Source organism: Gopherus flavomarginatus, chromosome 3 (assembly GCF_025201925.1).
Source record: "Gopherus flavomarginatus isolate rGopFla2 chromosome 3, rGopFla2.mat.asm, whole genome shotgun sequence".
Lineage (NCBI taxonomy): Eukaryota > Metazoa > Chordata > Testudines > Testudinidae > Gopherus > Gopherus flavomarginatus.
In genome coordinates, this window is record NC_066619.1 from 27143936 (window position 1) to 27158016 (window position 14081).

The 14081-nt window shown below is 44.3% G+C and overlaps 1 protein-coding gene across 5 annotated transcripts in view; it reads right to left on the minus strand.

Annotated features, from left to right (window-relative positions):
- Positions 1 to 14081, minus strand: part of CPLANE1 (ciliogenesis and planar polarity effector complex subunit 1) — a 181764-nt gene that overhangs the window by 11814 nt on the left and 155869 nt on the right. For 3 of the 5 annotated variants that reach the window (XM_050943758.1, XM_050943760.1, XM_050943761.1), the window contains 5 exons: positions 12434 to 12514; positions 5929 to 5990; positions 5290 to 5457; positions 3139 to 3260; positions 2694 to 2777 (listed from right to left, as the gene is read on the minus strand). In XM_050943758.1, the coding sequence (XP_050799715.1) occupies positions 2694 to 2777; positions 3139 to 3260; positions 5290 to 5457; positions 5929 to 5990; positions 12434 to 12514 (517 nt within the window). The remainder of the gene's footprint in view (positions 1 to 2693; positions 2778 to 3138; positions 3261 to 5289; positions 5458 to 5928; positions 5991 to 12433; positions 12515 to 14081) is intronic. The other 2 variants (XM_050943762.1, XM_050943759.1) reach the window with 1 other exon arrangement.

Sequence of the window (14081 nt, forward strand, 5' to 3'; positions counted from 1 at the left end):
CTGGCAATGCTCCTACTTATACAGCCCAAAATGCCATTAGCCTTCTTGGCAACAAGGGCACACTGTCAATTCATATCCTGCTTCTTGTCCACTGTAGGTCCTTTTCTGCAGAGCTGCTGCCTAGCCACTCAGTCCCTAGTCTGTAGCAGTTCATGAGATTCTTCCGTCATCAGTCCAGGACTCTGCACTTGTCCTTGTTGAACCTCATCAGATTTCTTTTGGCCCAATCCACTAATTTGTCTAGGTCCCTCTGTATGCTATCCCTACCCTCCAGCATATCTACCACTCCTCCCAGTTTAGTGTCATCTGCAAACTTGCTGAGGGTGCAGTCCACGCCATCCTCCAGATCAATAATGAACCGGCCCCAGGACCAACCCTTGGGGCACTCCACTTGATACCAGCTGCCAACTAGACATGGAGCCATTGATCACTACCCACTGAATCCGACAACGATGCAGACTTTCTATCCACCTTATAGTTCATTCATCCAGCCCATACTTTAACTTGCTGGCAAGAATACTGTGGGAGACAGTATCAAAGGCTTTGCTAATGTGAAGGAATAACACATCCACTGCTTCCCCCTCATCCACAGACCCAGTTTTCTCATCATAGAAGGCAATTAGGTTAGTCAGGCATGACTTGCCCTTAGTGAATCCATGCAGATTGTTCCTAATCACTTTCCTTTCCTCTAAGTCCTTCAGAATTGATTCCTTGAGGACCTGCTCCACGATTTTTCCAGGGACTGAGGTGAGGCTGACTGGCCTGTAGTTCCCCAGATCCTCCTTTTTTAAAGACGGGCACTACATTTGCCTTTTTCCAGTCATCCGGGACCTCCCTGGATCACCATGAGTTTTCAAAGATAATGGCCAATGGCTCTCTAATCACATCCGTCAACACCGTTAGCACCGTCAGATACAGCGCGTCCGGCCCCAAGGACTTGTGCTCATCCAGCTTTTCTAAATAGTCCTGAACCACTTCTCTCTCCACAGAAGGCTGGTCACCTACTCCCCATGCTGTGCTGCCCAGTGCAGTAGTTTGGGAGCTGACCTTGTTCATGAAGATAGAGGCAAAAAAAAGATTGAGTACATTAGCTTTTTCCACATCCTCTGTCACTAGGTTGCCTCCCTCATTCAGTAAGGGACCCACACTTTCCTTGACTTTCTTCTTGTTGTTAACATACCCAAAGAAACCCTTGTTACTCTTAACATCCCTTGCTAGTTGCAACTCCAGGTGTGATTTGGCCTTCCTGATTTCACTCCTGCAAGCCTGAGCTATATTTTTATACTCCTCCCTGGTCATCTGTCCAATCTTCCACTTCTTGTAAGCTTCTTTTTTGTGTTTAAGATCAGCAAGGATTTCACTGTTAAGCCAAGCTGGTCACCTGCCACATTTATTATTCTTTCTACACATCAGGATGGTTTGTTCCTGCAACCTCAATAAGGATTCTTTAAAATACTGCCAGCTCTCCTGGACTCCTTTCCCCCTCATGTTATTCTCCCAGGGGATCCTGCCCATCAGTTCCCTGAGGGAGTCAAAGTCTGCTTTTCTGAAGTCCAGGATCCGTAATCTGCTGCTCCCCTTTCTTCCTTGTGTCAGGATCCTGAACTTGACCATCTCATGGTCGCTGGCTCCCAGGTTCCCATCCACTTTTGCTTCCCCTACTAATTCTTCCTGGTCTGTAAGCAGCAGGTCAAGAAGAGCTCTGCCTCTAGTTGGTTCCTCCAGCACTTGCACCAGGAAATTGTCCCCTACACTTTCCAAAAAATTCCTGGATTGTCTGGATTCCTTCTCCTGCTCTAAACATTTGGAATTTCAGTCTATTTTAGAATCTGAATTTTGATTAAGAATAGCTTTGCAGATGTACCACAGGCGCTCTCGAACTCATTTTAATCACTGAGGAGTGTGCACCACTGCCACAGCAAACATGGAGGGCTGGAGTATGGAAACTGGTACACAAGAAAAGAGGCAGAACAATGGGTTCCAAATGCACAGCAACAAACAGATCTGGAAAAAGGCATTTTTTCTAAAGTTTTGCCATTTTCTGCAAAACAAATGCACAAAAAGTTGAATATTTTCTATGAGTAGTATCCTATGACTGCTTCCACTCTCTTATCACAGTTATATTTACTGTTTGTACTGCAGTACTACCTAGATGCCATAATTGAGGGGAAACAGCAGTACAGAATGGGGAAGAGACTTGCTCAAGGTCGCAATGCTAATTTGTAGTAAAGCTGGGAACTGAACCCAGTTCATTGCTACTTTTCTCCTGTGCTGCCTCCTGTACACTGCTTCATAAATACTTGAGCTTAACTATTTTCCTACTATGATTCATAAATTCCATCTCATAGAAATGATGAGATAAACAATGCATTTCAAGGCACTTACTGAACTTTTCAGGCTGTTAAAGGGCATTCAGTCATTGGCAGAACATGTCAAAACATTTAAAAACTCAAAATTTGTCAGTAAAAAAAGAGGGGAGGGACACTTTTCCCCCATTTTTCAACCAGTTCTAGTCTTGAGTACTATGCCAAGTAAAAATACCACCTGAAATGTGCAGCAATAATTCAGAAATGCAATAATTTTGTCTTATTGTTTAAATAGTTACTTACATCAGGGTTTTTTAGGTCTTTTAAAACACAGCACTATTAAACTTTTAGCTGAAAAGCACCATTTCTTTGTTCTGTATAGCTTACCGTGCCTAGAATTAACAGGATAATGTCTTGCATTTCTAATCCTCCCTTTGGATATATTCTTCTGTAATACCACAGTGGCAGTTCCTAAAAAAACACGTACAAACCAATTTTACTGCAAGCAGTTTTAGTATTGTGTGCAATACATATGGTTCTCAAAAAGGAAGAGAGAGAGTCAAGTAAGTGCCTGCTGCCTGGGTTCTACACTAGCCTTTATTATGGGCTCTGGACAAATTGCACAATCAAGACCTTCATGAATACAGAAAGGAAATGTGAAACAGTCAAATAGCTGACATCCTATTTGAGAGGCTAAAGTCATTATAATGGTGACATTCTCATCTTCAAAGAACAATCCAGATCTTGAGTCTGGGGCCTGCATTATACCATAAGCTTGTTAGCTTCCATGTACAAATGGGAGGGAGTGGGGAAGCAGAGTTACAATTCTTACCCCCAGATTGAGCTAAACCCTGAGGTGGAGTGGAATGGGATCTTGCTTGACCAAAGTCAGATTTGGCAGCAGTTTTTCTCCTTTCAGCTTGACTTGCTGATAGACTTCGACTACCAGGACGACTTATAAAGCAAGAAGAAAAAAATACATATTTACCACTGCTAGCAACATACAATTACATTAATACAAATGTACTGCAATAAAAAACAGACTATGTTTGAAACAATAATCTCTAGGGGAGGATATTTAATTATTTGTAACATTAAATGAAATATCATTATTTCCTACAAGGCAATAAGCAGTGAAGTACAAAACAAAGCAGAGTTATCTTGGTGATCTAAGCCACTTCTGTGAAAGTCTTTCTTTCTAGAAAAGGAGACGGGGTATAAATTCAGGAGGCTCTGCTGAAAACCAATATACGTGTAAGCAGGGTCTGCATGAGCTCTCCCCTGACAGTTACAGATAAGCTGGGGAAGAAAACTTCAGCAACTGACCTTGTTTGCACAGACAGACACACCTGCTCTGCTTATGTGTGCAGCATTGTCGGGCTGCTTTGCCCAAAAGATCACTTTTGGCTGGTGTTGGATCACAAATCATTCTGATATTGAGTGCAGTGGTAATAAAGTGTTGTTATCCTTGTGTGAATCAAGGATAGCAGAACTGTGCTTGGCATACCCTGACTGAGAGACTCACCCTCAACTGAACTGCACTTGCTATGCAAGGGACTAGGGGGCCAAAGCCCAGTTGAGTTGAGAGATGGTGGGGATGGGTGTTTGTACCTGGTGGTGTGGGTGCCATCTAAGAATCCTAGCCATCATTTGACTGGTCCCTCTCTCCACTGTATATGACAGAGCTGATTATTTTGTTGTGTATAAGTAGAGCTGAAAACACGAATAACCAGGCCTAAACATTTGACCTGTGATGAGACAGCATCTTTGGTGAAAGCAATTGCCTAGCCTGCACTGGCAATGAGACTCCCCCACTGAGAACAGAAAGCTGTGTTAAGTGGTGGGACCTCAAGACATCCTAGAAGGAGCAGAGGAGCAATGAGCGGCTGGCAGCACAAGCAGAGCAGCCAATCAGGCAGCCAGTGCAGCTAATGGAGTGGCCAGCTGAGCAGCTAGAGAGCAAGGAAAATGTCTTCCACCCCTAGCCCCCGCCCCGCACCGGGTGGGAGGTGAACTCATGTGAATGCACCTCTGGGTATTCACTGACCAAGGACAACAACTGTGAGTGGGGTGCAGTGGAAGGAGAAGTGAGGGGCATGTTAAAGGAAAATTTAGTTGTTGGACTTAAGAACTTGAGACAAAAGGCACTGCCCAACCTACTTGGAGGAAGGTATTTTACTCATGTTTTTTTGCTTATGAATCCTGCTTGCAGCATTTTCCTAAGTTAATGACAGGTTTCTTTCCCCCTTTTTATTAAAATTTTCTTTTCTACACTCAGACTCTATGCTTGCAAGAGGGGAAGTATTGCCTCTTAGAGGCACCCAGGGGGTGATATGTAAATTTCCCAGATTACTGGATTGAGGTTCAAGCCAGTTCTGTGTTGTATTGCTGAAAAGGAACCCCTAGATATTGAATCCAACCTTGTTGCCGCCAATTCCACAAGGCAGAAGTGTTACATATGCAACTACAAGTAGGATCAGGTAAGTTTTTCAGCTTTTACTAGTCTAGGACTTTAAAAAAAAAAAAAGTGGTGATTGTTACCAGATGTTACAGGGCTTATGGACTCTCATGAACCACCAGATTCTCAGCTGTGCTTGGTATCTCCTGGATGCAGGCAAGTTGGGGTGGATTTGAAGGAGCTGATTGCAGCTCTGATTCTGGGGCTGGTTATCTGGCTATGGTCTCCAAGGGGTAATCCACAAGCCATGCCAGAACAGCAGCATTCAATGCCCTGTTTTCTGGTGCTTGCCGGGGGATGGTGTAGGAGCTAGCTATACTAGCTGTGTGCTAGCTGGAGACTTCCACACACCAGGAGAAGCATCAGCTAGAGAGATCCAGCCCTTTTGCCCACTGCCATTACATTTAACTCATTCGAATTTAACCCATGTCACACAGGATTCGAGGTGGTCATCTCAACTAACAAATCTGATGTGCATTTGGGAGGCCTGTACACCAAAGTATGTTTGAATTGTAAATATGTTACCCTCTCGCAGATGTGGGGTGCTGCTTTCTGAAATCTCGAGGGGATCTCATTGTTTTGGACAATGGTCTGAGTTCACTTGCAGGAAGCTGCACTGTCTCGGATAACATCTCATTCATTAGGGAAAGCGCTTGTGAGACTCTAAGATTATGATGCTCAGACAACAGGGCTCTTTGGAGAAAAAGAGTAAGGCAAAAGTTACACATTAGTTCATTATATCATTCAGTGAAATTTATTTATTTTATTTTAACTTGAGCTGTTATATGGATTCCTCAGTTCACTTCTGTAACATCCTTTTACGATGGTTACTGAAAAACTTTCTGCAATCACTGAACTCAGTTGCAGAAATCTTAGGTATGTTACAATAAACAGCTTCAATAGAATGAATCAAAACATTACATTAAAAATAGTTAATAGAATACAAAAATATAGAACAGAAAAAGTTAAATATTCAACTTTCTCCCAAAGACAATTTAATGAGAATTCTGACACACACTGTTGGTGATTTTTACATCAAAAGTTATTAATATCTGAAACTCCAGAGTGAAGACAGACATAGTTAGCTAGGCACTGAGACTAGGGCAGAATGGTTAAATGTAAAAGTACATAAGAACTCCCAAAATGAAACTCTCTGTAACTTACTTATCTTTTTCATCTTTCTTTTTCTGGCTCAATTTGATTTCCTTTGCAGACACACCAAATTGCTATAAAAGAAAATGAAAACAAGCATTTAACTTGCTATACATTTTAGTTCACCTTCTAAAAATCTTTGAAAATACCTATGAACATAAGAAGAGCCATACTGGGTGAGACAAAAGGTCCATCTAGCACATGACGATGGCCAATGCCAGAAGTTTCAGAGGGAATGAACGGGGCAATTTGGAGTGATCCATCCCCTGTTGTCCAGTCCCATTTTCTAGCAGTTGAAAGTTTACAGCTATCTGGTGCATGGTGTTACATCTCTGACTATCTTGGCTAATAGCCATTGATGGACCTATCCTCCATGAACTTATCTAATTCTTTTTTGAACCTAGTTATATTTTTGGCCTTCAGAACATGTGTTGTGTGAAGAAGTACTTCCTTTTGTTAGTTTTAAACCTGCTGCCTATTAATGGCTAATAGCTTTTGTTTTAAAAATTATTTAATATTCCAAATATACCCAAAAACATTGTGAACAGTATTAAATGTAAATTCTTCTTTGAGTATGTGCTCATGTGTATTCCATGCTGGTCTCTGATGTCAAGACACTGGTCTCCATCTCCCCAGCACTAGCATCCCAGAGTCAGTCTCCAGAGAGAGGACGCCAGTCACCGTACCCTTGACGTCATTCCCCAGCACCTCGGGACTGCTCCCCAGCCTCACCGCAGCCGGCAGGAGAAAGACAATGGCTCCTCCTTGGCCTTTGGACATGGAGTCATCTTCAAGCTCCGGAGGTGAATCAGCTCCCCCACAAAAGAGGCGATGTCATCCTGCCTATGCACCGGATTTCCGTGCAGGGCTATCTATGGGAGTTTGGCCTCCAGGGCAGTGGGCACTTCAATGGCAATATTGGAACCCGGGGGGGGGGGGGAGAGGGAGGGAAGGGGGTTCACAGCATTATCCGGGCCATTCTTTCAGCCACTGTCATCAGTGGTCTCCCAAAGATGGGCTGCAGCCCTACCTAAGCAGGTTCTAGAGGCTGACTGAGGCTGACTCAGGCTCCGACCATGGCTCTGAATCCTTGGCAGTACGGCTGGTAGAGACCACCCCCAGAGAGGTGGAAGATCCAGTCCCTCCAGTAGTGGTGGCATTCTCCTCATCATCCCCAGATGAGGTGGTTATGGGCCCCATGATCCCACTGCCTCCAGGTGACTTTAGTGCTCACCAGGAGCTACTTAAAAGATTTGCTACCAACCTGGGACTGGAGGCAGAGAAACTGAAGGAGCCCATGAACAGCCTATTTGATATTTTGAATGCAAAGTGGCCTTGCCAGTAAATGATGGGGTGGTAAAGTTGGTGAAGGCACTTTGGCAGACCCCATTGTCTCTGCCCCAAATATTCAAAAGGGCGGAGAAAAAGTACTATGTTCCCAACAAGGGATTTGAGTACATGTATTCTCACCCTCCCCTGAGGTCATTGGTGGTTTCCACGGCTAATGAGCGGGACATACAGGGCCAGACAAGCGCCACACCCAAAAATAAAGATGTTAAGCAGCTCAATGCCAAGCTGCTAGGGAGATAAGAATTTAATATTTGAGACTCAATGACACAGTTTAAGGATTCCCTGCCTCAGGAGTCAAGGCAAGAGTTTCTGGTCATCATAGACAAAGGGAAGTGGGGGTCAGGACCTCTCTCCAGGCAAGGCAAAGGGGGGCCTCTGTCCCATCCTAGACCTGCAACATTCAACAAATATCTCAAGAAGCTGAGGTTCCAAATGGTCTGCATGGTCTACATCAATCCCTCCCTGAATCCAGGGAACTGGTACACCACACCCTTGATTTGAAAGATGCGTATTTCCACATCTTCATTTTCCGTGGGCACAGGAGATTACTCAGATTCGTGATGGGCCAGAGTCATTACCAATTTACAGCACTTCCCTTTGGCCTGTTGAGTTTTCACGAAGTGCATGGCAGCAGTTGCAGCCTATCTCAGACACTGAGGTATACAGATTTACCCACACCTAGATGACTGGTTGATAAAAGACCAATCACGGGCTCAGGTTCAGCACAGTATCAACGTCATACAAGCCACCTGTCAGGCTTTGGGACTCTTAATAAAGGAACAAAAGTCAATGTTAGTCCGGGTGCAGAAAATAGAATTTATAGGTAGTATTCACTGCATCTCAGGCCCGGACCTTCCTTCTGGAGACCAGGTTCACAGCTATGGCAGACCTAATCACCCAGGTCTCAGCTAGCCCACTGACGACCGCCCATGTGCTTCTAGGTCACATGGTGGCATGTACCCATGTCGTGCAGTACGCTTGACTACACCTCAGGTCACTTCAAATGTGGCTTACGTCAGTCTACTCCCTGAGAAGACATTGTTTAGACTTGATTCTAACCATTCCATCACCAGTTCTGGCATCCCTGATGTGGTGGTAAGATTCAGACTCAGTGCTGACCCGGGTACCCTTTGTAATCCCACAGCTCATGAAGACTTTGCCATCGGATCAGAGGCATGGTGCCCACATTAGCAACATCAAGATCAAAGGTCTCTGGTCACAGGGAGAGCTTTCAAAGCATATAAATGTAAAAGAACTCAGGGCAATATCGTTGGCCTGTGAGGTGTTCCTTCCACAACTCTGCAAGTCAGTGCGGGTCTCAACGAATAACACAGTGGCAGTTTTTTATGTCAACGAGCAAGGAGGAACTAACTCCAGGATCTTTTTCCAGGAAGCCTCAGACTCTGGGAGTTTGGCATGAAGCAGTCCATTCACCTGGAAGCATCGCATCTTAGAATGGGTTAGCAGATCGCCTCAGCAGGTCCTTTTCCTCTAACCACGAGTAATCTCTCCACCTGGCCTTATCTTCCACAGGTGGGTGACTGCTCAGGTGGACCTGTTTGCCACTGCAGAGAGCAGAAAATGCCATTGGTTTTGTTTGAGGCTCGGTGAAGGCAAGGACTCCCTGTCTGATGCCCTCCTGCTATCATGGAACAACCACCTGCTATACGCCTTCCCTCTGATTCTCCTGAAGATCAAAGGAGACAAAGCGAGAGTTGTTGTAATTGCTCCAGCGTGGCCACATCAACACTGGTTCTGCATGCTTCTAGATCTTGCAGTTGAAGCCCCGTGGATGCGTCCACTCAGGTTGGACCTAATCCTACAAGATTGCGGACAGCTTCTTAATCCAAACCTCACCTCCCTGAACCTGACAGCAAGGGTGCTGCATTGCTACATCTGGACAAGAGGGCCTACTCGGAACAAATCCAACCGGTCTTGCTAGGTAGCAGGAAACCCTCTACCGGAGCTACCTATCTGACCAAGTGGAAACGTTTCTCTTGTTGGGCAGCCGAGCGGAGCCTTTGCCTGACTCAAGCTTCTCTGCAGTCAATCTTACACTATTTACTTGGTCTGAAGCACCAAAATCTATCATCATCATCACTCAAGGTCCACTTGGCAGCCATCTCAGCATTCCAGCCTCCGATCCAAGGCAGATCAGTCTTCACCGACTGGGTATCAAAATAAGTTCTTCAAAAGGTTGGAAAGGCTCTACCCATAAGTTCGCGACCCAATTCTTCCTTGGAACTTAAACCTGGTCTTATCCAGACTCACAGGCCTCCCTTCTGAGTCCATGGTGTCTTGCTCCCTGCTGACCCTCTCATAGAAGGTCACCTTCCTAGTGGCAATTACTTCCTGCCAGAAGGATTTCAGAACTTCAAGCCTTGACTTCAGGTCCTCCTTATCCTTCTCCTCCCCATCCTTCCTGCCAAAGGTGGTGTCGCAGTTTCATATCAACCAAGACATCTTTCTGCCTGTGTTCTTCCCAAAGCAACACAGTACAGATGAAGAAAGTGTCTTCATTCTTTGGATGTTAGAAGGGCCCTGGACTTTTATATTGACAGAACTAAGCCATTCTGCAAGTCAACACAGCTTTTCGGGCTATAGCAGATAGAATGAAAGGGCGCTTTATGTCACCCCAGAGAATCTCATCCTGGATCACAGCCTGCATCCTGACTTGCTATGAGCAAGCAAAGGTACCCTCCCAGCTGCAGTAAAGGCCCATTCTACAAGAGCACAAGCACTCTCAGCAGCATTCCCTGCTCAGGTACTGACTCAGGACTGCAATGTGGTCATCAATTCATATCTTCCTGGCCCACTGTGCAATTACCCAATGGGCTTGGGACGATGCCAGTTTTGGAAGAGCTGTGTTGCAAATGGCACATCTGTGAACTCCTGGCCCACCTCCAAAAGCACTGCTTGTGAGTCACCAGACAAGTAATGGACATGAGCAAGCACTCGAAGAAGAAAAAACAGTTACTAACCTTCCCTAAGTCTTCGATATGTGTTGCTTATGTCCATTCCATGACCTGCCATCCTACTCCACTGTCGGAGTTGATGACAAGAAGGAACTGGAAGGGTACGGGGCCAGCAGCATGATGACGCATGAGCACAGGCCTCCAGAGGGCACTAGAACCGGCCCTATGGATACCATTGAGGGGAAAATCTCTGTCAATTATACATACGGCGCGCACACACCTGACATGGAATGGACATGAGCAACACCTCTCAAAGAACAACAGTTATGGAAGGTTAGTAACCATTTTTTTTACTAAGCAATTGTGTTGTAGTCTCTCTTTGAAGCTGACTGGAATCTGTTACTAATATTTACATTTAGGTTTTTGCATTTAATAGTCATGTGTTTAACTCTGTGTAATGGTTTCCAAAAAGCCCTGAAAAGACAATTCTAGCCTGGTCTTCAGCAAAGAGTTAAACTGCGGTGCCATCACTGTGGCAGGCCCAGTACCCTCCTCTACAAAGCCCGGGACTGCAGGTGTATCAGAACAGGTCCCGCCTACAAAAATTAAGAAAGCCAGTGAGCTAACTAGTAAAGCGACGGGTAGTGGGTAGTGCTCACCAGGGAATTGGTAGTGCCGGTAACGGGCGTAATATTATAGCTCTCACTAACCCTACTCAATAAAACCTGAATAATTCAGCCCACCAGGCAAACTTAAAAAAATTCCTAAACTATATTTTAACAAGTATAAAACAAGCAAAAAAACCTCCTCTAAATTGGTCTAAGGTTCATAATACCATGCAAAAAAACACCCCTCCAACTTTTATAGAAAACTTTGTAAAGCATTTTGTACTTATACTAACATAAACCCCAAGGCTGCAGACACACCGTCCATGGTCAGGCTTATTTTTATCTCTCAGTCAGCCCCGGACATTAAGAAGCGGTTGCAACAGCTCAAGGGCGCTAAAAAAAAAATCCCTAAAAAAACTGGTAAGCGTGGCCACCCGTGTGTATAACACAAAAAATAAAGTTCAAAAAACCAAACAGGTAGGGATGCTAGCACCCTTTGTAAACGCTGGAAGTAAAAAACAAGGGGGGAAGGCGGGAACCTCCTAAGTGGCAATCAAAAGCGAATCACGGGGGGGCCCCAAGCCGCGCTAATAAAATGTCATTATTGTAAGCAGCTTGGTCACTGAAAAAAAAAGTGCCCAAACCAATGTACCAAACGACAGCCCCGACCTCAACACCAAATGGCTGTAGAAAAAAAAGACGCTGTCAATAGTAAAAAATAACGGCGACCCAGGGGTCCACATGTTACCTATTCAAATAACTTTACCACTTATGTTTGTTCCTCCACAGACTCCCAGGTCCATTCAACTTTAAAAAAACCCACTTGTCTTCTGGACTTTGGGGCTGCCCTCTCCACTATTACTGCCAAGCCAAAAAAAAACACCTTTACAAATAAAAGCATTCCAATAATTGGTATAGGCAAAAAGCCATTTAAGTGTCCTGTATTGCAGAAGGCTGCTGTAAAAATCTCTGGTGTTTCAGCCTCCCATGCATTTTTGCTAGCTCCTGCTTCCCCAGTTAATCTCTTAGGCAAAAACCTGCTATATAAATTACGTGCTCAGATTTTCTTTTCAAATAATAAAATTATTCTTCAATTGCCTCAAAATTAACTCCCTCAGCTATGTGCCGCATTAACCCAGGCTACCAAAAACCCAATTCTGCCTGCAAGTCCAATAAACCTGCCTGAACAACTCAGACAAAAGGTACACGTCTCCCTGTGGGGCACTTCAAAAGCAGACTTAAGCACTCTCCAGACAGAGCCTGTACAAATAACCCTGAAGCCAGATATTAACATTCCTCAAATCCGGCAATATCCCATCCCCCAAAAAGCTCTGCTGGGCCTCCAGAATCTTATCAACACATTCCTATGGTTGGAAGTGTTGATTTGCACTAAGTCCCTCCATCCTGCCTGTTAAAAAACCTAACCTAAATCCAGAGGAAAAACTGGTATACCAATTTGTCCAGGATTTGCGTGCAGCAAATAAAGTTGTTCAGGCTAAACACAATGTGGTACCTAGGTACTGCTTGTTATTCAGTAATAAATCTGTGTAATGCCTTTTTCAGTATTCCTCTAAATCAAAACAGCTAAAATATCTTTGCATTTACATAAACAAACCCAAAGACCGGGATAGCAAAACAACTAACCTGGACTCGGCTACCCCAGGAATATGTTAAGTCCCCAACTATTTTCTCCTCCATCCTGGCATGTAACTTAAAAACCACCATCTTCGGGACAAGTAAAAAAAAATAAATCAAACTTTAAAACTTAAACTCTCTAAACTGTGCGCTCTGACTGGGTTAAAATGGCTTCAAGCCCTGCCTCTGGCCCTTCTGGCAGTTCAAACTGCCCCCAGAGGTTGGCTCCGTCTCTCACCCTTTAAACTTTTATTCAGCAGGCCATACACCGGATTTGCTAATCCAGAACCTATAACTAATTTAGCCACTTGGGATAACAAAAAACTAACCAAATATGCTGTTTCCCTCCAAACTACTCTCACACCTCTCTCCACAGGTACGCAGCACAATTTCAGTCCCTACCCGCTAATGTCCCAGCTCACCGGATCGCTCCAGAAAACTGGATCTATGTAAAAAAGTAAAAACACAAGCCTCTCCAACCCTGGTGGGCAGGCCCTTTCCAAGTCCTCCTTACTTCTCACACTGCAGTTCGAGTGCAAAAGCAAAACACTTAAATTCATCACATCCGAGTCAAGCTAGCCCCTAGGCCGGGGCCAAAAGCAAACAACTCCAGACCTCAAGGAAGCCCCGCCAGCTCTTCCCACCGCAACCTGGAAGACCCTGAAGCAGACAATACCTAAAAGGCTGAGCCTCTCAAGGAACTAAAGATCCTGTTCCAACAAAATAAGTCCTAAAACTTTAATAACTATAAATTTCTGGGTGGTAATACAATGGCTACTTGCTTTTAGTTTGCCCTTTATACATGCCAATCCCCACCCAACGGTTGAGTCCTTATAGCAACTGGCCACATTGGGACACCTGTCTAATTGCTGGCTGTGCCACCAAACTCGTTTTAAAAAAAAATACAGTTGTGGGCTGTTCCTGCAAATCTCGTCGAAGTACTCTCCTTGCAGGCAGTACAAAAAACTAAATAGGCATGGGTAGGGGAATACCAGTATAATAAATACGGAAAAGTGTCTAAAGTTTGGCATTATTACTGGGCGGCTAAAAGGGTCCCTCTTTTTAATATCCTTGAAATTAAATATAACCTGCCCCTTTGTTTAAAAAATACTATAAAAATTTTTAAAAAAGGTAGGCTACCTTCCCCTTAAAGCCTGTAACCAAACCCTTCAGTTTAATGTCGAAATTGAAACCTTTTCCCCTTTAAATGTTTTTAAAAATGCCCAAATGTCCCCTTGCCTCCTCCATGGGGCTTTTACTGTAAAATCAACAGGCATTCTTTATCAAAAAAAATGGTTCCCCTCATTCCTCCCGCTGAGCCCCATAAATAGCACACATACGTTTTATATAAATATTTACTCTGGCATTATGTTGCCTCACCCATCCCTTAAAAAAATGTCTAAATACCCACAGCCCATGGGATCGCTTGCAAGTTTTACAGCTAATTTGTTTGCTGTTATGTATTGTCGGGGTATCCTAAATGCTACCCATGCCCTGGAATGCTTAAATATCTCCCATTAAATGTGCCAGGACAGCATAATAGGTACCCCCAAGCAGTGGAATATGTCAGTAACCCAGCGCCACCAAGTCACAGGTAATACCCTTACCCTCTATTTAAACCCCCTCGGCTTGTATTTTATCTGTAGCCATAGCGCCT